Source organism: Oryza glaberrima, chromosome 5 (assembly GCF_000147395.1).
Source record: "Oryza glaberrima chromosome 5, OglaRS2, whole genome shotgun sequence".
NCBI lineage: Eukaryota > Viridiplantae > Streptophyta > Magnoliopsida > Poales > Poaceae > Oryza > Oryza glaberrima.
The window spans coordinates 1,334,565-1,359,898 of record NC_068330.1 but is presented as its reverse complement, the minus strand read 5'-3'; the positions used below and the strand labels follow the sequence as shown (position 1 = coordinate 1,359,898).

Sequence of the window (25,334 nt, the reverse complement as noted above, 5' to 3'; positions counted from 1 at the left end):
TGATATGGCATGGACCATTCAATTGCAATTTGCAGAGGCAAGAAGTTATGCTTCCATTATCGAAAGAATTGAATGAAATCAATGTGGTTGGTTTCTTGTTGAATGTTTGTAGTAGAAAAAAAAAAGAGAGAAATTTTCTCATCTATGAAAAGAGAAATCAGTTCAATACAAAATCATGTACAGCCACCATGAACAAAATGTGTGAGAGAATCACACAAATGATGTTCTCCTCTAAAAAAAATGAAGTGAAGCAACAAATTTTAAAATCTCCTTCCGGGGCTAATCACAATTTGAAACTCTGGATTTGAATTAGGGAAGCTACTAATCTCAATCAATCCATCCTACTCAACTCCATGGACGTGATGGAGAGGCTGGCGCTGGACGAGCTGTTGCCATGGCCGGCGGCGCCGCCGCCGGTGGCGCTGTCCTCGCAGAGCGCCACCGCCGTCTCGAGGTTGGCCACGATGTCCGCCATCGCCGGCCGGTCCTTCCCCTCCAGCCGGACGCAGTGCACCGCCGTGTAGGCGACCAGCTCGACGGCCTCGGCCTCGTGCGCGTTCGGCTCCGGCGCGCGGGCGTCGAGCACCTTGCTGAGCTCGCCGGCGACGATGCTGGGGACGGCGTAGTCCACCACGCTGACGGGGCTCCCGCCCTCGGCCTCCTTGAAGATGGCGCGCTTCCCGGTGAGCGCCTCGAGCATGACGACGCCGAAGCCGTAGACGTCGCTCTTGACGGTGAGGTGGTGGAGGCCGTAGTACTCCGGGTCCATGTACCCCACCGTCCCGGCGGCCTTCATCGACAGGTGCTTCACCTCCTCCGTCTCCGGCCCCATCAGCGACAGCCCGAAGTCCGACACGCGCGCCACCCAGCTGCCGTCGAGCAGGATGTTCGACGACTTGATGTCGCGGTGGATGATCGGCGGCACGGCGTACGAGTGGAGGTAGTCGATGCCGCGCGACGCGTCGAGCAGGATCTTGATGCGCAGCTTCCACGACGTGGCCACCGGCGACGCGGACGGCGAGGACGAGCCGTTGGGCTTGGGGTGGAGGTGGTCGTAGAGCGCGCCGTTCTTCATGTACTCGTAGACCAGCAGCCGCTCGTCGCTCTCCTCGCAGTAGCCGACGAAGCCGACGAGGTGCTTGTGGTGGAGCCGCGAGAGGAAGGCCAGCTCCGACCGGAACGCCGTCTCCTTCTCCTGGAACTTGCGCGCGCGCGGCCCCGACTCGCCGCGCTTGATGGCCACCTCCCGCCCGTCGGGGAGCTTGCCGCGGTACACCGTCCCGAAGCTCCCCTCCCCGATCTTGGCCTCCGCCGCGAAGTCCTTGGTCGCCGCCGCGAGCTGCGCGAAGGTGAACTCCTCGGCGGGGTCCTTGAACGACGACGGCCCGCTCCGCTGCCGCGTCATCACGCGCGACAGCTGCCGCCGCAGGCGGCCGAGCGACCCGTTCGGCGACCCGTACGGGCTCGGCGCGCCACTGCCGACAGCTGCGGCGGCGCCGCCGCCGCCGCCGCCGTTGTTGTTGCTGGCGATGTTGGGCTGGACAGAGTTGTGCACCTTCTTGTGGCTGCAGAAGCCGAAGAGGAGGCAGTAGACGATGGAGCAGAGCCCCGCGAAGCAGCCCACCGCGCCGACGACGGCGAACGCGATCCAGCCTTTGGACACGCCGCGTCTCGAGCTCGGGGTCGCCGGCGGCGACGGCGTACGAGGAGACGGCGGCGGCGACGTGTCACAGAACCTTCTGCAGATGACGTCGCCGGAGACCTTGCAGAACCTCCCGGAGTCCGGGAGCGGGCCGCATTTGCACGAGCTGTTGTCGGAGACGCAGACGCCGGGGAGGATCGGCGGCAGGTTCACCTCCGCCGCCACCAACCCATCCCTCGACCAGCAGAGCAGGCTGAAGTTGGCCGACACGAGGCCGCACGTGAGGTTACCGCCGGCGACGAGGAGCTCGAACGCCGTGCCGACCGCCGGGTAGTAGAGCGTGGTGGTGGCGCCCCCGAGGCTCCAGCACGCGGCGGTGTGGTTCGGCCGGAGGAGGCCGCACGCGTGGGAGTCTCCGACGGCCAGGCCGTCCACGTACAGGTCCTCGCGCGGCGCGAGCACGCCACCGCCGGAGCAGAGCACGCCGCCGTCGTTCCTCCTCACCCCGCACGCGCGGGAACCTCCCGCGGCGAGGGCGGAGACGGAGGCGTTGAGAAAACCCGCCTCCACGGCGCCGCCGCGCGGGCCCCAGCACCGGACGGCGGAGGTGCTCGTCTCCACGGCGCAGGTGAAGTCGTCGCCGGAGACGAGGGAGGCGAACCCACCGCCGAACCAGAGAGGGAACCGGTCCCCGCCACGCCACCACCGTATCACCCGCGCCGCGGCGTCGTACGCCGCGACATGGCCGCCCCCGACGGCGAGCTGTGACAGCTGGCCCGGGCCGTTGTACACCCGCCTGAGCTGACCCGGCGCCGCGGCCGGCCAGCAGAAGAGCGCGCGCCCCCCGACCTGCAGCCCGCAGACGAACGCCCCCCCGCCGCCGGACACCTGGGAGAAGCTGACGAACGGCGCGACGGCGGCGGAGGAGGACGAGTTGGTGGCGGAGGCGCAGTAGACGGTGGAGTTTCCCTCCGCGACGGCGCAGGCGGTGGGGCCGGCGGCGATGGCGACGGTGGAGGCGGAGGCCGGGGCGAGGAGGAGGAGGGGGAGGAGGAGGAGGAGGAGGAGCGGGGTCATTGGATGAGGCGGGCGGCGACGACGGCGGCGGTGGCCGTCATCTCATCGGGAGTCGTGTACGGCTGCGCGGGGGAAGGAGAGGAGTACGTAGAAGAAGAGGAGACTTGTGAGAGGAAGGCGCGGATTAAATTGCTCAAATTAAAGTGCGTGGAAAAAAAAGGGGAGGTGGAAAAGGAGAAACACGACGAGACGCGTGGCCGCGTTGGGTCGGTCGGGTCGTGGCCGCGTCGCGCTTCCCCGGTTTGGTTTGGTTTTTTTTCTAGCCACGCTGGCTGAGACTGGTTTTATTGCGGTCCGCCACGCGGACACGACACGACACGCTACTGGGGTGGGTCAAACCGGGTCGCCGGACGGACGCGTCGGATCGGGTGCCAGGCTGGAATGGGTAACGAACAAAAGAGTGTGGAGTCACGTTGCGTTTGATGAACGTTTCGAGGCACCACCGGTTCCGAGGAGTATGTCAGTCCAGTCGTAGCGCCACACCACTATCACTCCGGTCAAAATTTATTTGTCATTTTGTACTACTACTGGTAGGATCTTCCAAATACTTTCCCTGCGTGTACTCTCTCGTTTTCTCATACATATGGACAACTTCTATAGATTAATCTTAAAAAATACTTTAATGAAAATTATGTATTTATTGATAGTTGTACATATACTGTAGTACTCAAAGAGGCAATGTCTTTATCTAAAACAATAATTATTTTCAATCTAAAGAAAATAAAAAGATATTTTTGCTTTAGCCTTTTTATGCTTGAGTTGGAACATACTATAAATGAGAAATTGTTATTTAGCTGGAGGAAACACATAGTAAAATATTGTGGGCCTGTTCACTTTGTTGCCAAAAAAACCTTACTAAATTTTGTCATAGTTGCCAAAATTTTGTGGCAGAATTTCTTATATAGTTACCAAAATTTGGTAGCAAACTAAATGTAGCCATTTTTTAGCAACTTTACTAAAATTTGGTAAAGTTGAAAATGGCATCAAAGTGAACAGGCCCTGTGTTAGGCTACTAGCTTAAGCCTCAATTCTTTTTAGAGTTAATTGCACTTTGGTCCACCTTTTATTACCAAAGTTTCACTTTGGACCACCCTCTAGCTAATATTTTCACTTTAGACTAGGTAAGATTACCTTTGTTGCAGTTTAGACCACCCCAAGTCACTTTTCTAGCTACATCTACCTTCTAATCTTACGAAGAATAGTCTATATAAGTCGGAAAGATTATCGGTTTATGGGTGCCGATGTGGTTAAAGTCATTTATGTGCTCGAGAAAAGTTTTTGGGGTGGTTCAAAGTGAAATAGAGGCAAACTAATCTAGTCCAAAATGAAAAAATGGGTTAAAGGGTAGTCCAAAGTGGAACTTTAGTGATAAAAGGTGGCCCTAAATGCAATTTACTCTTCTTTTTATTTGCAAACCAGAGCTATAATAGATACGGATATGTTCTTTATAGAAACTTTTTTCGTGGTAGGGAACTACCGTTGATTTACATTACATCTTAGCATGTTTTATGAGGCGCATTCGCAAGTGTTTGTTTATAGTGTGCGTAGGACAATAGATACTGGTGTGCTCATATGTGCTCTTCGCCTCTTCCTTGTTATCGAAAAAAACTTGTTATCGAAAAAATATATAATAAGTTATCCTAAAATATGAATCTATTGTACCTAATCAGTTGAATTAGTGGTAAAAGGAAAAGGGCTTTATCTAACACCTATTTTTTTGCAAAGTAGTAATACCTGCTAAAGTTGGGGCTTCTGTGGTGTTGTATTGTATGGCCATAGTTTTGGCTTTTGACTGGACTACTACTATTCATGGTTCAAATGTTATGATGGTCTCAAGTAAACAAACTCCAGGTAAACGTCAAAAAGGCATGTTCGAAACACGTAATCTATGACAATCTAAAATAAATACTACTATTCTACTAACTATATACTGTTCCCTGGTCAAAGCACCGAAATCAATTGTGTACAATTGCAGCCAAGACTATCATTGTTCTCTCCAAATGCAGCATAGTTCATAGTTAACCCTGCATCACCTCTCCTAAATTAAATAAAGATCATTATTGCCAAGAAATTAAAGAACCATATACTACTGCAGGCAGCAGCTTGTGTGTCCTACCATTGCTCTTTTCCTTTCAAGCTCTGACTGAAAAGAAAAAGGAAAAGAAAGTGGGGGAAAAAGAAATAAATTTGCACAAAGCAAAATTGGAATGGCTGGCCGGTGTCAAGAACGAGAAGCAATCACCATCATCGCGTTGCAAAATTACCAGTAGGATTAGCCTAATCTTCCGTGTGCGTTTCGCGGTCAGAATCAGATTCTGGTGCCCGAATCTGGCCGTCAGGTCGGCAGCTTCGCATCCCCTGCAGTTGTTGTACTGCTTCTGTGCTACTGTGCCAACTCTGAATTTCACCTAATGCAGCCGCCACTTCTGTTTCCATTTTTTGTTTTTTTAAACAGCCTGAAGAACAACCTAAGGGCTCATTTTGAAATGTAAGAATTGAAAAGAGTAGTAACAGAAAAAAAATATAGAAATTAGGGTGATAGTATAGTCCTTGGGAGGATTGCTGAATTGTGTTGTTTGGAAAATTTTCTATAAGCTTGGACCTTACGGTAGATTTCCTCTAAAATTCCTACTCCAAACAATTATATATTTGTCCATTTTACAGGAATTTCAAAATCCTTTGTTCTAAAGAAGTATTAATAAGTATGTAGGAAGATCATACAAAGATTCATATCTTACCCATTCCTTCAAAAAGAATCTTTCGATTTCAAAGGAGCCCTAATTGGGTTCATAATCTACTCACCAATCTAATAAGTAACCTTTGTGGATTACAATACTAAACTTCTAATGCTGATCTAGTGGAGTATATTTAATTACAATACATCGTCTGGTCAGGTATAAACTTGACGGCTGTCATCGCTGATTTCGTTCTGAAAGATCATTGACCAGGTCACTATTCTCATACTTTATTCTTGTATATGGCAACTTAATTATACTAGTAGTAATTAGTTCTCTCCTAACACGTGCATGTGCGATTAATGAGCCAGTTCTTCACCTGATCGATTGACTTTTTTGCAGCTGTGGCTGCTACTACGAACCATCAAAACTAGCATTGACTTCCACATGATCAGTTGATTAGCTAATATTACTGACATGCCTTTTGCATGCTTGATTAGTTGCTGATTTATGAGGATACAGTAATAGACTAGCTTTACCATGCTTTGGACTTTTTGTTTAGCCATGGAAGAAATCAAGGGCACACGCTACTCCAGCTTGTTTTGTGTACGGTCATGATCCGACGGTGCAGGGAGTGCCACGTTCTCCAGTCATGCATGACCCAAGCTGGGTCAACGGTCAAAGCAGTCAAAGGCAACAAGGTTAGCTCGTTCAGAGTCCAAGTCAGGACTAGATTAGTAGTACTACGAGGACTAGCATGTTTCTGGAAAAATGCTTATTTTGTACATGTATATATATATCCACGTCATGATAATACTAATATGGTAAAATGTAATTTCAAAGATTAGACATAGAATACTTAATTGGAGTTTGAGAATGAATATTACTTATGGTTGTAGTTTGTCATCACACGATATGGCATTTGTTGTCATGTCATCTTTCTTTTTTAAAAAACAATAATCATAGGGTGTGTATCCTAATTATGCTGAGGCTGAAAGTGATTTTAGAGTAATTACGATATAATTGTCTAAGATCTATAAAACTTTATTTATCTTAAAAGAGATATGGAATACTTGTTATGAGTTGTCACCATATGATTAGTTCTGAATATTTGATCAGAATTCAGAAGTCCAGTAGAATACAGATATGCAGGTATCTTGCATGTTGTACTGTACATATGCGTATATAAATACAGGATCGATCGATGGGGGCAGGATGGCTAATCTGCTCCTTGGGTGTCTTTCAATTCCGGGTTGTTGTTGTTGCTCTTCGATTCACACATGAATGGTGACAGATTCAGATTATGGATGGTGGATGTTGCTTTCGTTTCTCTGATCGTTTCCCACTGTTCGTTCACACCTCACTCACCACTCACACTGAATGATCCTCCATTTATGTCAAGACAGTTAGTTATGGAGGAGTTGGTTAAGTATTATTTTGTCCAAGCATCTCACTCAATACTAAGTAGTATTGATGAACCCCAGCACAGCATATTAATACATGAGTACTATACAAAGCTAGGCAGCTAGCAGGATTAACCCAAGAATTAACGTGCATGAGAATTCTGAAGTCTGAAGAATGAAGAGCAGGTCAGAGTAATACTGGTCCTGAATTGCGTGCAATTACAGGCACTACAACCAGTCTTGGTTGGAATCTCTCATGATCCAGGCAGGAATCCTTTCTACACGTTATGAGTGCCACTTGCTGTCTCTACTTGTCATCTTAACAATGGCAAATGGAATCCTTTTTCTCAAGGCTAATAGGCTATGAATGAATCTTGATATTTTGGGCCATTAATTGGTGTGCCAGCCGCGTCAGGATCGTTGGAACTTTGCCGTCAGAATATTTTTTTTAGATAATGGAAGCTTTATTAATCTCAGTAAAATTCTATCAAGTGATACAATTATTCTGAGAGCACCTCCGGCTTCTGCACCCAAAGAGTGCACACAGCCGTCAGAATATGGTTTCAGGTTCTAGAAATTGGGTGGACATCCTCTTCTTCACTGGAAAATTCAGAAACCTGACTCAGAAAAACCTTCTGTACTGAAGAAATGACTAATCCTCTGATGAACTGCTTATCTCGCATGACTAATCCGCTGTGTTACCTCACAGGAAGCACAGTTTCAACATGGATGGAAGATTCAAGATTGGCCGATGAAAATGGAGTTCATATGAATTAGTGGTGGGGATGCAGTGGAACACATCAACTTCAGAGTTGAGAACGGTTGGTACCGACAATTAATACATCTTCCAAGTCTCCGCAGAAGATGAATTTATATTAATACCACTTTTCATGAGAAGATGAAGTAGCAGTAGCAGATTAACATTATCTCTGGCTGGCAATGTTGTCTTCTTCTTCTTCTTCTATTCAGTTTCAGCATGCCATGTCTGACCGGCTCAATGCATGCAGAAAGTCAAGAGCCGGCTGAAATTTGACATTGAAACCGTAAAATTGAATGGTACTGCAACTGCAAATATGAGTTCTTTCTTTTCCATGATCTGTCACTTTTCATCAGATCAGCTTCTACTCTAAATTAAACCAACTTTTCGTTTCAGATAATAGGAGTAGGAGTACATCACAACATCCTCTGCTCTTAATAAATGATCTGTCACTTCATAGAAACATCATTTTTTACCAGCTATCTTGAGGCCTCAATATTCATGTCAGATAATTAATCCAGCTTCCCTCAGATAGCCCGATGTGCTTACTGCTGAATTCCAGAATTTAGACAACTTACAATTGACATTTCTGCTTTGTTTAAAAAAATCCAAAACCATGTCCTAAATGACCTTTACCACACGCTAGAATCGCCTTAAAAACATCCATCTTTTCCTGTCCTCATAAATTTTATGCAGCAACTATCTTCCCTTTGACTTACGTTTTGAAACCTCAAGATTAATACTATTAAACTTGGACTTAGTCTTATCGACGCGTGGTCAACCTCATCTACATGGGAGAAAAAAAAAACCATTACCCAGGCATGGATGTAGCTTCAGCATTGAATTGAATTCCAAATTATCTTGGACTTGGCTACTTGTAGATCAAAGACAATTGCACAGCATATTGAAAGCTAGAGGTCTTGTACATAAACATGAAAATAATTAAACACCTACCTAGTTGGCCTTTGTGAGTGATTCCTAACAATGATTTGTGGCTCAACACCAACATGTAATCAATGGCAACACCTTGAAATTAAAAGAATCCTTCCCTCTTTTATTAACACGTTTATTAATCAATAACAAACAATGTACGTACAAAATGTACAATCACACCTTCCGTTTCGCACAAAATTTATTCTTTTTTAAAACAAAAACTTCTAAAATTTTATGTACTATATTCGTCCTAAAACATAGCAAACCAGAACTAGATAGGACATATCCAGATTCGTAGTATTAAGATGTTTCCATCTAATCCTACATTGCTATATTTCGGGACGGAGAAAGTACGATCAATGCTTCATCCCTCATGATATCATACATGGAACTACTACTACTAAGACGATGACGATGATGAAGAAGAAGATGGAGTAGTCAGGTGAAGTCGAAGCGCATGAGGAGCTTGACGGAGCGGAGGGGCTCGCCGCGGTGGTCGCAGAGCCTGACGGACCGGATGCCTCGCCGGAGCTCCCACACCGGCAGGCAGGTCTGCCCGCCGAAGTCGTCCTTCTGGTGGTTGTCGGACTCGTGCACCTCCACCCGGAGCAGCGCCAGCTCCGGCACGCTCAACGGGAACTCGAACTCGTGATCCCATGCCGGAATCCACGTGTCCATCTTCACCTTCGTCTGCTCCATCCTCGTGTCTGCTTCTACTCCGGCTATACCCACCTGCAGTAGTTTTCAGTTTTTCTTTTCTTGTCAGCCATTTGCCATGTCTGAAGTCTGAACTGAACATTCAGAGTTTGCTTCTCTGTGTACAGCTCATTCAGAGTTTCAGTACATCTTAGGTAATCGATTAATTTGTTAGATATGTAGTACTCTCTTTGTTTTTTAAAAGATGAGACGTCGTTAACTTCTGGGCTCACGTTTGATCTTCGTCTTATTTAATTTTTTTTGCAAATGCATAAGATATAAATCATGCTTTAAAGTAGTTCTAGTGATAAAAACAACTCACAACAAAATAAACTATAATTACGAAACTTTTTGAATAAGATGAATGGTTAAGCATGTGTCTAAAAGTTAATGACATCATCTATTAAAAAACGGAAGTAGTACATGAGATTGATCAGAATGCTAACCCTTGCATAGAAGTCTGGGGGTGAGCATTTGTCGAAATGTGTCTTGCGGAAGTCGAATCGCCATCCGTCTCCCATGTACACCGTCACCTTCAGATTTTGTAGCATTGGCACAATGGTTACAGACTTTCAGTTACTGTAGCAGATATGAAAAATAGTAGTAGCACATTTGGGATCTTCCGGTAATAAAAGGAAATTTAGCTTTTGTCCAGTTTACCTTTAGTCTTGTCTTTACTGGTAGTTTGGATGTAGGATCAAACAGTTTATCTGGATCGTTGTTCATCAGAATATCAGGCTTTTTGACGTAACCGCAACCGCCGTTTGCTCGGAACATCCCCTGAGTCAGCCACAGCTTTCTTCCATGGCCCTGAACATGAATGGTAGCAGATAGCTCAGATCAAAGTGGGTGAACTATTATGTATCTTCACAAAGCCTTTTTTTTTTTTAACTATTCAGTACTTTCCTTGTGCTAGACCTGATTTTAGAAAAAGACACAAAAAATGTTTCCTTGCTACAATCCTTTTATACTGCAACTCTGCAAGAGGATATCCCAGTTCACTAGTTCAAACTAAGTTGTGATTTGTTAAATAGAATACCACTCCACTATATGTAACACAATTGCAATGCTGAACTGAAAAAGTAAACATGATGACTCATGTGCTTATCATGCAGAATAAGACCATTATTAATAGTGTGACAGAAATAACATAAATTGCACTAGTTACCTGCATGTTTGCTGCAACCATCTGAACTCCATACCTCCAACCCATCAAAGGATTATAATTCGAAGACGTAATGCGCGTCGACCGAGGGAATATCCTCAGCAAGTTCCACTGCGTAAACCTGAACAAAAACAAGAACAAGAACACTAACCCTGTCAGACACAGAGTTCAGTTCAGAATAAGCTGTACATGCAAACTAAACCTGTCATGTTACTAAAGCTGAAATCACCTGATAATGTGAGCTCCATGGGTGACAATGGCCTTCTCGTAGGCCTTCTCCCCGAGGCTGAGGCGCGTCACCATGTCGGGATCGACCTTGAGGTCCTGATCCATGTCGTGCTTTCTTCTTGTCAGAGGGATGGCGATGAGGCGCCTGTACTCGTTGTCCACCCCGTGCTGCGTCTTCTTGTCCGTCTCGGCCTCCTGCATCTCCTCGTCGACGGCGGCGGCGGCGACTGCTTCCTCCGCCGCCGCGCATTTCTCTTCTGTCGTCATCGCCGTCGCCGCCACCTTGTCGTCGGTGATCTCCTCGCCCCAGACGCCGGCCTCGTCGGCGTCGGCGTCGTTCTTGGTCTGGAGGTACTCCTTGGGCGGCTTCGTCGACACGATGATCTTCCCCTTGAGCTCGTCCGGCGAAGGGAATTCCGCCATGTTCTCAGTTTCAGAGACGTAGAGCATGTCACCGAACGTCTCCTTGATCATCTGCGCGAGTGAAAATCCATCGATCGATGCCGCCATTGTCAGTATATGGAGGAAGAAGAAGGTGAGGTGATCGAGATGGCAAATGCGTGTTCACCTTGGCGACTTTGGATTGGAGGTCGGGAGTGAGGTGATCTTCGAGGGTGAGGATGACAGGGTAAGGGGAGGCGACGAACGCGTGCTCCCTGATGGCCTCAAGGCATTTCATCAGACCCACCGGCGATGTCAGCGTCCTGCGGGAGCGAAATCGTCGTCAGCTTCTTCTCCGGCGACGGCTGGCAACGGTGAGCTGAAGCCGACGGGTCGCGGCGCGCGCGGCGGCGTCGTGAAGCAGGCCGGTGATGGACGCGGCCCATGGGCCACCTCATTGCCCATGGGCCTACTCTATCTCCTAATGACGGGCCGGTAGATTTATTTTGGCCCATATAGGTCCATAGTTTGGTCTGGTTTCCATTTCATTAATTTAATTTAATTCGTTGAATCTGCAGTAGTTAATTTGGTTTTCTAATTAATTAATTTAGGACAACCCATCAGCAAATACACAACGGCTAGGATAGCCACTAAACCTTTTTTTTTAATTTTAATGCACTTTTAATCATAGTCACTGTTATATTGAACATAAATTTCATAAATTAACATAGTTAACAGCTACTTTCATCCAAAAAATATGAGTATTTTAATGTTTTAGAATATAATAAAATTAAGATAAAATTCATACCACGATTTCCATCGCCTAGTTAGGATGAGTAGTAGATGATGAAATTACATGAGAGGACGATTGAAATGGAAAATTAAAACAAAAAATTAGAGTAATTTTAGCGTCCAATATTTGGTACCAATTTTTGGGTACCTCGAGGTACTTTATAGTGTAAAAGTTGATATCCAAGGTATTAAAATTTTATGTGCAAAATGTGGTACCTGGAGGTATAAATATAGGATGGGTAAAATTGCTCAAAATCTGTGGACAAAGGGACTAGTGTCGTATAGCAAAAATCTGTCGTGAATTGAAATTAAGGATGCAATGGAGATTGGAGGAAGGTAGGATGGTGGTTGATCGAGCGGATTACCTGCCGTGGAGGACCTCGACGGCGTCCTTGGCAGCGTTGGGCCAGAGGTCGAGCTCGATGACACGGACGCCGTCGTGGAGGGCCTTCACGATGGGCACCTCGCTGCACCCGCTGCTCAGCTGGTTCCCCGTCAGGTATGAGTTGTGCCCCGTGTAGATGAAGTAGTGTGACAGAGGCAATCCCATGTCTTGATATACCTGCACCCATAACATAGAGAGACATCTGCTTATTTTGTAGCTATATCTTTCAACTTATTTGTATAGCGAGGATTATTTTTTTACATGAATATATATTCAGTTTTTACGGTTTGGTTTTGGTTTATCGAGTAACAAACAAGGGAAAAAGTTATGTAGGACTTCGGTCCTTCGCTCACCGAAAGGACTTGATATTTTCACATGGCATGTGTCCTAGGCGAAACCGCAAAAGCAGTCTTCTCGTAGCTCTGCGCATGGGCAGCAACATGCTCATCTGAATTTCCCCTTCTACACTATTGAATTGTACACACCGATCCCCCCCCCCCCCCCCCCCCCCTACTTCCCACTATTAATTGAGTTGTCTTTATCTAAAAAAATAGAGTTGTACACATCAACCTCCCTCTTCACTTCCCACTATTGAGTTGTACACACCGACCTCCTCTTCACTTCCCACGATTGAGTTGTACGCACCGACCCCTCTATAGACTTGACCAATTTCTCCTCCACACCATTGAGTTGTATACACAGATTCTTTTCACTATTGTGTAATACATCCCGAACAGTTTAACCCAAAAATTTAAGCTGATGAAGAAAAACGGACAATTCACTTATATTTCAACACTTCCCTTCACACGAGGTCCCCCTCAAACCTCAGATAGAAATAGGTTGCATTTTTTATTTAATTATATGCCAACTAGGGTTTAAACTTGGGACTGATACTATATTGAGTTGCATGCGTCGATTGGTTTGAATAAAAAATTTAGACTGATAATGAAAGACGGGAATTCACTTATTCCAACATCATCGACCTGTTCTCCATTCTCATATGACCAGGGACCTTATCTTCTTTTGTTTTGGAGGCGCTTGTGAGAGCTCATCCATGGTCCCTAGGTTGCCTCTGCCTAGGCAACCGCAATGCCAAGTTGCCAACGGACCACCTGCCCTTCTAAGCCAGCTGAAAGTGAGGATGGAAGGTGGAGATGAGAAGAGGGGGAGAGGGAAAAAAATCAAACCAGTAGAAGAAGCCGCTTTAAGATTTTGTGAGGGACACTAGTGAAGAAATATTGAGTCTGTTTGGTTCAGTTCAGCTGCTAAAGGTAGCAGTGAAACACAAGGTTCACCAAACCATTATGGGTGGAGTTATCGTCACCCAACGGTTTGATGATTATCATGATAATCACGTGGTTACTGTGAAAATTGTATGATTATCACGATATATACCGTGGTTTCACAAACCGAGAAGATTATCATACGTGATAACCACCATAATAACCGTATGGTTTTGTAAACTCTGCCGCAACACTCATATTAGAATTTTGCTTGCTGAGTCCTGCGGCAGCCACAGCTAGCTCAGTCCACGCGGAGAACTGGAGAATCTTTCGGGTCTGTTGCTTGAAATTGATACAGGTACTAGGTTGGCTATATTTTTCTTTGGGTGTCAGTTAACAATGTTTTTACTTAATATTGCGTCAGTCAAGATCCGAGTTGCTAGCAATTCATTTGTACTTCCAACGTAATACTATCCAGTTTGTATCGATCGAGGAGCAAGTGACAGAAGGTACTAATTAAGACCTGAAGAGATATAACACCGGAAGCTAATTAAAGACTGCGTTTAGTTCACGTCAAAATTAAAAGTTTGGTTGAAATTGAAACGATGTGACGGAAAAGTTAGAAGTTTATATGTGTTAAAAAGTTTTGATGTGATGAAAAAGTTAAAAGTTTAAAGAAATATTTTGGAACTAAACACGCCGAAAGTAGATCAAGACTGTCCATATTAACTGCTTCTATATGAGTCTAGGTGATCCTTATCGATCTTTTGATGTCTCATCTGACCCACCATGTAGATGCTAATGTAAGCTTCTACTAGCTTCTCATGTGCCTAACTGTTAATCAACAGTACAGTGATGCATCATGTTTTGGCACCAAATAGAACAAGCTTTAATCTATCTTTTTCCTAATAACCAACCAACTGCTCCTCTACCTAATTTAATTTACTAGTTTATCTGGCCATAAAAAACTATTAAATTAATGCCAGATAGTATATATACACAAAGGATTAGTAATATATATATGGCACTAAAAAAATATTCCCTTAGCTTTTTTGCATGGCCATGGTTAGCCTCTGTATGATTATCCATGTACAGTATCTGACGATGAAGGCCTTGCCTAGTTGCTCCTGAATGTGAATTAATTCCTTATATATATACGCATAATAAGTAACTGGGATATAGTTTCTATAGAAGAACATAGGCATGCACATATATCTGTAAATTATCTCTTTTTCTGTTTTGGTTTGTTCTGCTTTTTGTTCTTTTTTTCTATCTGATAATTCCCACACCTAATATGTAATCTGTAAACCTCATTTCTATTAATGAAATGACTATAAGGTAAAGCCTACTCTACATTCTTTCGTAAAAAAAAAGGAAAAGCATAGGAGGAGCATTATTATCAATTATTATTATTATTATTATTATTATTATTATTATTATTATTATTATTATTATTATTATTATTATTACAGATTGATTTCACACTCATTTGTTAATAGTAGTATCTATTGAACACAAGAGTAGCTAATTAAGCTATATGATGGAGGAAGAGATCGTCGAATCCATGCATAATCATGATTAATTAGGTGTTAATTACGAGTTTAATTAGCTAACTAATCACGTAAATTAAGTACGTACCCGTTTCTGAGGATCCAGTGCAGCGTTGGCGTCGCTGCACAGCCAGCGGTGGAAGCCCTCGACGGTGAGCCCGCCGCCGGCGGCAGCGGCGCCGCCCTTCCTGAGCAGCCTCTGCTCCGCCGCGAAGGCCATCACCTCCCTCGCCGTCGCCTCCAGCTCGTCGTCGCCGCCGCCGGCGGCCTCCCCCTGCACCTCCCGGAGGAACCGCCTCAGCGCCTCCTCCCCCATCACGCCGCCGCCGCCGTCGGCGTACGCCTGGAACACGTCGCCGAGCTCCTCCGACGGCTCGTTCGACGCCGCCCTGAACCGCCGCAGGAAGCAGCACACCCTGTACGTCGTCATCGCCGGCTGATCACCGCCGGCGACTTCGCACGGCTACTTACTTTTTAGCTAGCTAAGCTAATCTTCTTCTTGATCCGTGATGACCAGCTGCTTGCTCAGCTACCTAGCTATATATATACACATAGCGAGAGAATCTATTAATTATATATCAGATATATCGTCAAAATCCCTTATATTTTGGAACAGATCGACATGGTAACTTAGATATATAAGAATGATGATGAGGTAGAAGAAAACACCCGCTGAATTAGCCCAAGTGGTGTGGCAGTGCCAAATGTGCATGACCAATATATGCAATATAAAGGGCTAAAGGCAATATGGATCATTCACATATAGGCATGTTAATGCTAAAAAATCGTTGAGAAAAGGGAACAGTGGATGGGGACAGGGCATGTAGAGTGGTTGCATGCCTTGAATTCTTTGATAGATGCATGTTGTGTCAATGTGTTTTCTAACCCAGGACCAACTAACACACAAGACTATTTGAAAGTTACTTTTGTGTGCTTTGTGAGGACACCAATGACTGACTTGCTAGTGGAATTGCAGGCTAGCAGGCAGGGAAAATGTTAATTAGAGATGAGGCCAATGAACCTGCTGGTCGATCAGTCATCAGTGGTCACCACACTGTGCATGCACGGATGCCTCCTATTATCTCAATCGCTGCTGGATGCACATGGTTTGTCTCTTGTAGGCTGGGGATGGATTTTCACCCTTTAAGCTAGGCATATCCCTCAATTTTACATGTTATTTAAATATTTATGAAAACATATATATGAAAACGTTTGATAAGATAAACCAATATATATGTGATATATTACTTTAACATTTCACAAACATGCAAATTCAAATTCGGCATATGATTTTGAATATGTGTACTATTTATATGCACATTTGTTTTCTTATTACAACTTGTATATGTTGAATTTAAACTTGTATATTTGTAGAGTGATATATTATTACATATTGATTTATCTTATCAACTTTTTCAATTTTTTATAATTATTTGTATAGCAAAAAAATATAAGAGGATATCTCCTTAGGGATGATATTACTTTTCCCATGTAGCCTTACACATTTGGGTATCGCACTGTATGTGTATTGATATGTGGATTGATATGTGGGTCCATGAGGACAGTTTTGCACCCCGCTAATAATTAACAAGTCTGAAAAATCTGTATGCATATGATATATAGATGAGTGTTTTTTTTTCAGGCAACTTGTCTCAAGGTGTCGGGTGTATTTTTCTGGCACATTGGATAATATGTCATGCATGTGTATTTTTCTGGTAGATGCCAGTTACCTTACTAATGAAATGGCACTTCAATTTTTTTCATGGCACAGTGTGTACATATAGCAAACAGGGGCTAGCAGATCGCCTGACCATACATATATATAGTTTGTGTACATATACAAATATGCCAATCCTATGCCCATCAGAAAGGTTAGTGAGTACCTGTCGCCAACGTGAATCTCGCATGCAAATCCCCTTCAATTCATTTTTCATGTCATTTTATGAAGGCTTAAGTGAGAACCAGATAGAGCACATCATGATGAAGCTGAGTCGCCTTCATTGGGTCTTGCCTTTGATCCCTCTTTTTGTAACACACATCAATTCATAGTGCGAAAAAGATCCATGGGCAGACGGTCAGACACGTCAGCTACCTTGGCTGTAGAAGCCAACAATTTTGATCATACTTTTAATTTGTGGTTTTGTTCTTAAAAAAATACTTTTGTGGTTTGTACGAATCTTATGATTCACTTCGAAATTGGGCTTTTCTCCGTACGTGATTGATTAATTGATTTAATTTCTAACAGGACTTTATTATGTACTCCCATGACTCCACCACCACAATACTGGTGTTTCCCCTAATTGTTTTCTATATATATTTGTAGAACCTGATCAAGTGTCTTAGGATGTGTTCGGATAGCCTGGTTCCCAACCTTAATAGTGCATGTGCACGGAAAACGAAGCAGTCCATTAGCGTGTGATTAACTAAGTAGTGTTAGCTATTTTTTTTTAAAAATGGATTAATTTGGTTTTTTAAGCAACTTTCATATATAATTTTTTTGAAAAAAACACACCGTTTATCAGTTTGAAAAGTGTGCGCGCGGAAAATGTGGGAGAGGGGTTGGGAAGAAGGGGTGCCAAACACACCCTTAAAACCCCTTATAGATTATCTATATTTCATATAAATTTTTAAAGAAATTTATGTAGAACTCATTAGTTCAAACATTGTTCCATTAGAATATTGAATCCTCTTCAGTCATGCGTGTTCCTTAATTAAGCACTTGTCTTCCAGAAAGGCCGAAATATATACTTGTGTCGTCACTTTCATAATATTGTACCAATTAATTTTTGGAACACAAACACGATAATATATCACCATTCATTTTGAGAAAAAAATCAAATGTATATATTCTAGCGTCATCGAAAATGAAGAGAATAAAAATAAATGGGCATGTACGAGCAGCTGGCCATATACATACGTATTGTCTCCTGTTTAAATATATACATCATTTTTCTCTCATTTCTTTTGCTTCCTTTATTTCTCTTTTTCCCTCCGGCAATAGGTCTTCTGGCCTGTTGTGATGTGCAATTAAAACTTTTTTTTTCTAATATACAGACGTGCAATTTTTTTATACGTTCGCGAAAAAAAATATATTGTTGAGTCCTGACTGTCGGTTGTACGTGTCCAGGCATCGAAACCTCTGCTTTTCGCAGATCATATTAATTAACAACAGTCGCTTACTTTAGTTTGTTGCTTTGGCGATTAATTTTCCAATCATTCAGCATAAACTAGTTACTAGGGATAATTTAATTACACAAGTAGGAGTATTTATCGAATCTTGCCAGGAAATATGGTTAGTTCCCTGTCGAGTGATAGCAGATAACATTGTAAATTAATCGGAGCTAGGTAATCGGGGATAAAATTATTCAAGCGCCATGTTAAAGCCGTGTCCAAGTGTTGGCAGTTCCATCGTTAAGTTGGTCAAAGTTTATAATGAGCTATACCTGAATGATTCGATTTTGCTAGCTAAGGTTACATGGATGACATTTTTTTTTACAAATGATTTGGTGCTGCCATTGTTATATTTGCAACCAATGAAATCGGGCCATGCATATGCTAGTTGGTTAGCGCAAATCATAAGATTATTGGTGTAACATCTTGTTTTGCGGATATCATGGATGATTATGATGTTTGTGTCCGGGAGACGACCACAAATCTTGTCAGATTAAATTTTGTTCATACCTGATTAATTGCCACCGTGGGTTACAATTGATAGCTAGGTTGTTTTTGTGGATGGGAATTAATTCCCTTTTAATTAATACTATGTTTTTTCTACAAACCGACATAAGTCGGTGAAAATTTTATTGGATAAAGTAAAACTAAATATAAAAACTCAAAAAACATATGCATATGGATTTTAAGGGATGGCCTCTTGTTTGATTTTCCCCACCAAGACTGTCACTGGCATTCTTTGTGATTAAAGACTCTCTGATTTCTCTTCCCCCAAATCTCCCATGATGGCAAGAAGATGAGCAACACATCTCTATTTGGGTAAGCCTTGACAGAGGTGGCTAGCTTTTCTCTTTCGTAGGCTTAGCAGTTTTTTCCTTTCTTTTTATTTTTCCTTGTCCTCGGACAATGGCTTTTTGATTTAACTAAAACTCTGCTTTTTTCTAATATATTAATAATGTGATATTTGTTTACGCGTTCATGAAAAGACATATGACTAGCGCTTTCCACCACTCATGTGTGGACCATCAGACAACAGGCTTAAAGTTCGCAAGATTAATTATACGTTTGATAGCCATTGCGGATTGAAGCACATTACCCCAACCGATATAGATGGAGCTAGCCAAGCCTAGAACAATTAGGGTTTAGCTAGCTTTTCAGCTTGTTTATTAAACCCAATTATTAAAATTATATTATAATTAAAGTGGTAAAAATATGTGATGACTAGTATAAATATATTAATTGGTTTAGTACCTTTTAGACAATTTCTAGCTCCAATCCTGCCAAGAGCTATCTCGTGCAAAAAGATATAGTAGCGCACTAGCTTGATGTACATGTTTTGTCAATTAAGTCTCAAAGAAATTAATCATGTCTCTTATGAAAACTAATCCAAGTTGAAAGAGAGAGGCATGTAGCTATTGCCACATCCTACATTGACTGTTAAACCACTGCCATCGAAGTGAACCATTATGCCTGGTTGTTTAAATATCAGCATCTATCCCTAAAGGTCGATCCGTGTGATGTTTCTTCTCAACAGGCGAACATGCGTGATTACTGTTAACCAGACACTGACTGCGTTATTATTATATGTTTATTTATCCTGTTGTGATTTGCATATTTGATTCATGTGTTAGCTAGCCTTTGTTCGTTCCATTGGATGGATACCAATGGCAGACACACGTTTCTCTTTCTGGGCCACTGGGATGGAATTATAAATTATTGGTGGTGGGACGCACAAATCCGGGCACGATCAAGAACAGATCGAGATATTAATCCAATTGGGAGTTTTGGAGGAGTTTGTAATGCTTTTGAGAACGAAATGTAGCTCATCTAGTTGGTGCATTGTGGAGAGTTGTCAGGGTAGGTTTTAATTAAGGCTGTGTTCGGATCCCTGCATTCCCAACCCCTCTCCATCGTATACCGTGTGCACGCTTTTTAAACTGTGAAACGGTGTGTATTTTTTTAAAAAAAAGTTTCTATACGAAAATTGCTTAAAAAATCATATTGATCTATTTTTGAAAAAAATAGCTAATACTTAATTAATCACGCGCTAATGGATCGCTCTGTTTTCCGTGCGCGCTGTGCGTGTTGGGAATATATACTTCCGAACACAACCTAAGGGTGTAAAAGCAAGTTTAATAGTACAATCAACTATTATCTAAAAAAATAGTATAGTCAACTACTAGCTCCAAATCATCTATAGCCAATTTAATAGCTCATTCATATAATAGTTACCTATAAATATATACTACACTATAAATACATGGTCCAACCTCTCATACACACATAATATTTTAGAGTCCGTGCAGCAGCTAGCTACAAATATAGCTCGTTTTTCTTCTCTCTCTTCTCTTATCCCATCCATATATGTTTATAACTGATTTGGAGCCTGCTATTATACTCGCTCTAAGTGTCTAACCTGTAAACCTTACTTATAGGTCCAAATAATTCGCGAACCCGCTTATTTTGACCTATAAGTAGATTTACGGGTTAGCCACTTACATCCCTAAGTTTGATCCCCTTTAAGACACAGGTTTCTCACCATTTTATTCACTATCAATCATAGTATATGCTAAGGTCCTCCTTAGCATCTTACTGTAAGCCTTCGAAAAACGGATTTTCTCTATGCGATGAAGTTGTCTTTTTTTTCCCTCTCTTTTGAACCCAAATCGATTCCTCTACGAAACTTGAGGAAAATTCACTAAATGTCTTCCGAAAGTGGACGGACAAACCATATTCAAAAATTAAACTTTAAAATTCAAAATAAATATGGATCGACAATTGAGAAGCGGAGCATATGAATTGGGCGTTATATATTATCGGAATAAGTTCATTTCGTGACCCTCAAAAGTGATCGAAATCTAATCCGTGACCCTAAACCACAAAACCAGATATCTCGACCCCCAACTCTTAAAACCGGTGCAATTTGACTCCCTCGGCGGTTTCGCTGACGTGGCGCCTACGTGGCAGTATTGACTCGGTCTTCTGTCCAAGTAGCGTTGACGTGGCACTTACGTGTCATTAGAAATAAAAAATATGGGTGGGACCTATTTGTCATTCACCAAAAGTACGGGTGGGACCCACTGACATGTGGGGTCCACATATTATCCTCTCTCCTCTTCATCCTCCTCCCTTTCTCTCCCTTCTCTCTCTTCCCTCCCCTTCGCACGTCTGTAGGGATGGGAGCTGGAGCGCCGGCGGCGGGGAGCGCTCGAGGGCCGGCAGCGGGGAGCGCTGGAGGCTCGGCGAGGCTCCCGCCCCTCGCATCCCCCTCCTCCATGGCCGTGCCATCGTCCATACGAATCTACTGCTCTGCTTGCCTATCTGCAGCTTTGCTCGGTCGGTCAGCCCTTTGCTTGTTGGCTTGTTGCTTGATGTTAGTACACACATGCACTGCCTGTTGCTACCGCTTGCTAGCCGTAGCCCTCATCTGTCGCCCCTTGCCGATTGCCTTGGCAACCAGCAGGAGAATGCTCGACGCAGATGCCTCCCAACTCCTATGTGGTCGTGCCGTTGTCGGCCGGCTCGGCATGCTGACCACGTCCATCGGTGGTACCGCCGCCTCCCTCGCCCGCGCTGCTCCTCCCGCCTTCAACGCCGCCGCCGCAGGTGCAGAAGAAGCCACTGCCGGATGCCGCCATCTTCGAGAGGATGCCGACGTGAGTCGCGGTGGCGAGACGTAGGCGGCCCTTACGTGTTCGTGGGCACGGCGGGAGAACTGCGAAGGCAGGTGCGTCGTGGCCGGCAGAGAGGGCGTCGAGCGCAGCGGTGGATAGTGCGGTGGTGGGGCCGAGGGTGGCGAGGACGCGGCCGTTCTCGTGGCCCGTTTTCTTCCTTCCAACGGCCAACCTTCCACGGCGGCCTCGATCTCCGCCGCCGCCGCCGCTCTGGCCCTCGCGCGCACGTCGCTGTCGCCGCTCCAGTGCCACTCCCGGGTCTCCGCCGCTTGCGCGCTGACGCACCGCCGCCACCAGCAACGACGCCGCGGGAAAAGGGGGGAGGAGGCTGTGGATGGAGTTGGAGGAGGCGCCGGCCACCGCCGCTAGCTCCCGTCCAACGCTCGCGAAGAGAAAGAGAGGGGGAGGATATGATTTATATAGGTCCCACATGTCAGTGGGTCCCACCTGTACTTTTGGTGAATGAAAAATGGGTCCCACCCATATTTTTTATTTCTAATGACACGTAAGTGCCACGTCAACGCCACGTGGACAGAAGACCGAGTCAATACTGCCACGTAGGCGCCACGTCAGCGAAACCGCCCTCCAAAACCGCCAAGGGAGTCAAATTGCACCGGTTTTAAGAGTTGGGGGGGTCGAGATATCCGGTTTTGTGGTTTAGGGTCACGGGTTAGATCTCGATCACTTTTGAGGGTCACGAAGTGAACTTATTCCTATATTATCAAGATATACAAAGAGAGGCCGGACACAAACTTATTCACCGGCCTCTTAGCCCAGATTGATCAGTCTCTTTGAAATTGAAATTGGGCCTCATTTAGTCTGTTAGGCTTTCAAGCTTCCAGCCCAGTTTAGTTCAACGCCCATTTTGGAAGGTCAGAACTAATGAACTACGTACAGTACTAGTAATCAGTAGTACTGTACTGAAATCATATTACTGAAATGGAGACTTCTTTAGGCGTTGACTTCTCCCTTTTCCTTTACTATTTCTTTTCTCTTGGCTAGAGTACACAAAACAAATACTTAATTAAATCATTGTTGTTTACTTTAAAAGTTGTAGCACTCCTACATGTGCACTGTGATTCTCTCAGTTTTGTACATCAAGATAAGAAAAAAAAAAGAGTCGATGATAATACTATTATTAGTGCTTATCCAGATTCCAGGGTCGATGATTGATTGGGTTGGTTGGAACGTGCGATGGAATGATCGATCGATCGACGCCGTGGCGCTGGGAGCACCGGCCACATCAATGAATCATACTGTACTAACCTGCATTAATACCACTAATCAGTACAATTAGTTAGGAGCTCTGCATAGTGCATATGATATGGTAGGAGTATCAATCTTGGCTCGTCGTACCTGCCGTGGTCGGTCCTGACCCACACGTTCTCCCGCCCAATTTCCTCGCAAAATCATTAGCCGCCCCAGCTTTCCTCTGAATTCCACACGCATTGAACCATATATAAACTCCCCCATTTCTCGATGAGCTCGTCGATTGGTGAACACAACATCATCAACTACCAACCCATCCAGCAGAATCTAGTTAGTTAATTAAGGAGTAGTGTGCTAACTACGACTTGGAAGAAGAAGAAGAAGAAGAAGCAGCAGCAGCTGAGCTCGATCAGCTCGTCAATGGCGATGAAGAAGCCAGATCAGCCAGCTCTTGATCTTCCCAGTAGCCTCTCCACTGTCTCCTACTGGTCAGTCTCTGATTACGATCATCATCTTCTTTCTTGATCCAATCTAGCTTGGCAGATTAATTAATATACGGTATTAATTAAGTAGGATTAATTAGTAAGGAGTAGCTTACGAATGGATGAAATGTGTATGTGTTGTCAGCTGCGGGGCGTGCGGGTACGACCTGAAGCTGAGCTCGTCGGCGAGGGACACGGCGGGGATGGTCGTCGCCGGCGGCGGCGGGGGATACCGGAGGCGGCGGGGGGTGGTGAGGTTCGGCGCCATCGACGACGCGAGGTTCGGGCACGTGGACGAGTTCCGGTGCGTGGACGTGCGCGCGCGCCGCCTCTTCACGCGGCGGACGCGCCTCCTCTGCCGCAAGTGCGGCGCCCACGTCGGCTTCGCCTACGACGACCGCGCCGCCCGCTCGCCGCCGCGGCCGCGCTACGACATCAAGATCCGCGCCCTCCACCCCATCGAGGCACCTCAGCCGTCCGATCTCTGAATCAAACGAAGCTTCGCGTCTCGCGACTGAATTATTGGCGCAAGGAAGTCGCTGTCCGAAATGCAAAGTCGCTGGATTTGATTGCTTGCATCGAACGAAATCGAAATGTACAAAACTTCTAGTGGACAGGGTCCCTTTCTTGCCATATTTTCTTCCTCTTTTTTTTTGAAAAAGTAAATGAGCTGAATGATATTTTCCTCCTCTCTTTTTTTATGTCAAAAGTAAATGGAGTTGAATTATTGTTCTTGACTTTTTCTCTGCTTTGTGTTTAGTTGTTCGGCCGGCAGGCCGGCCTGCCTCGAGAGGAAATGGCCAAAAAGAGTCTTGTCCTAGAGAAAATTTGATTTCATCCTTTGATTGAAATGCAATTTCGATTTGCACATAGTACATACGACTTGGAATAGCCTGAAATAATTCTCCGAACGGCAACAAAGTTGTCAACTGAAGAAGAGATTTACTCCTACGTAGGCTCAGTTTAGTTCCCAAAATTTTTTTCCCAAAAACATCACATCAAATCTTTGGGCAGATATATGGAGTATTAAATATAGATAAAAACAAAAACTAATTGCACTGTTTGCATGTAAATCGCGAGACGAATTTTTTAAGTCTAATTAGTCCATGATTAACCATAAGTGTTACAGTAATCCACATGTGTTAACGACGACTTAATTAGGCTCAAAAGATTCGTCGCGGTTTCCACGTGAAATTACTCATTTGTGTCCAAAAACTCCTTCTAACATCCGGTCAAACGTTCGATATGACACCCAAAAAAAATTTCTTTTCACGAAGTAAACAGGGTCGTAGTTGTATTAGTGAGTTTTTTTTAAAAAAAAAATCCATGTGCTCCAGCAGACATCCAGGTGACATCCTGAAACTATTTCATATACTCCCTCCATTTTTTAATAAATAAATGACGCCGTTGATTTTTTCTTATATGTTTGATCATTCGTCTTATTCAAAAATTTTATGCAAATATATAAGATATAAATCACACTTAGGCTATGTTTGATAGTCAGGGTTCCTAACCCCTATCCCTTGTTTTTCGCACGCATGCTTTTCAAACTACTAAACGGCGCATTTTTTAAAAAAAGTTTCTATACGAAAGTTGCTTAAAAAATCATATTGATCCATTTTTGAAAAAAAAATTAACAAATACTTAATTAATCACGTGCTAATGGACCGCTCCGTTTTCCGTGCCGGAGGGTTAGGTTCCCAGCCCAGGGGAACAAACGTCCGGGTTAGGTTCCCAGCCCAGGGGAACGAACGCGGCCTTAAAGTACTATGAGTGATAAAACAACTCATAACAAAATAAATTATAATTACGTAATTTTTTTTAATAAGACGATTGGTCAAACATGTGAGAAAAAGTCAACGGCGTCATCTATTAAACGGAGGTAGTACAA

At 44.2% G+C, this 25,334-nt stretch overlaps 3 protein-coding genes and 1 long non-coding RNA gene across 5 annotated transcripts; 1 reads left to right on the top strand and 3 right to left on the bottom strand.

The window, feature by feature from the left end:
- On the bottom strand, nucleotides 1–3,095 carry LOC127772564 (putative serine/threonine-protein kinase-like protein CCR3). The gene has a single exon (XM_052298500.1). It carries the CDS (start codon nucleotides 2,717–2,719, stop codon nucleotides 332–334), a length of 2,388 nt encoding a protein of 795 aa, XP_052154460.1. The 5' UTR covers nucleotides 2,720–3,095; the 3' UTR covers nucleotides 1–331.
- A 5,511-nt stretch (nucleotides 3,096–8,606) lies between these two features.
- LOC127774548 (phosphoinositide phospholipase C 2-like) lies at nucleotides 8,607–15,596 on the bottom strand. Of its 2 annotated transcripts, none has more exons than XM_052300807.1 (8): nucleotides 14,996–15,596; nucleotides 12,115–12,311; nucleotides 11,145–11,280; nucleotides 10,578–11,050; nucleotides 10,352–10,469; nucleotides 9,844–9,993; nucleotides 9,630–9,716; nucleotides 8,607–9,219 (listed from the first exon to the last, which is right to left on the bottom strand). In XM_052300807.1, exons 1-8 carry the CDS (start codon nucleotides 15,335–15,337, stop codon nucleotides 8,926–8,928), a joined length of 1,797 nt encoding a protein of 598 aa, XP_052156767.1. In that variant the 5' UTR covers nucleotides 15,338–15,596; the 3' UTR covers nucleotides 8,607–8,925. The 2 variants fall into 2 exon arrangements, with proteins under 2 accessions (XP_052156767.1, XP_052156768.1); XM_052300808.1 differs by lacking the exon at nucleotides 14,996–15,596 and adding an exon at nucleotides 13,118–13,249.
- Nucleotides 15,597–22,772: 7,176 nt separating this feature from the next.
- On the bottom strand, nucleotides 22,773–23,243 carry LOC127773252 (uncharacterized). Its single transcript, XR_008017554.1, has 2 exons — nucleotides 23,109–23,243; nucleotides 22,773–23,018 (listed from the first exon to the last, which is right to left on the bottom strand). It is a non-coding gene; the product is annotated as an uncharacterized LOC127773252 (long non-coding RNA).
- Nucleotides 23,244–23,306: 63 nt separating this feature from the next.
- LOC127773249 (uncharacterized protein At4g08330, chloroplastic-like) lies at nucleotides 23,307–24,315 on the top strand. The gene is made up of 2 exons (XM_052299285.1): nucleotides 23,307–23,449; nucleotides 23,589–24,315. The coding sequence occupies exons 1-2, from the start codon at nucleotides 23,382–23,384 to the stop codon at nucleotides 23,929–23,931; spliced, it is 411 nt and encodes a 136-aa protein (XP_052155245.1). The 5' UTR covers nucleotides 23,307–23,381; the 3' UTR covers nucleotides 23,932–24,315.
- Nucleotides 24,316–25,334: the final 1,019 nt, after the last annotated feature.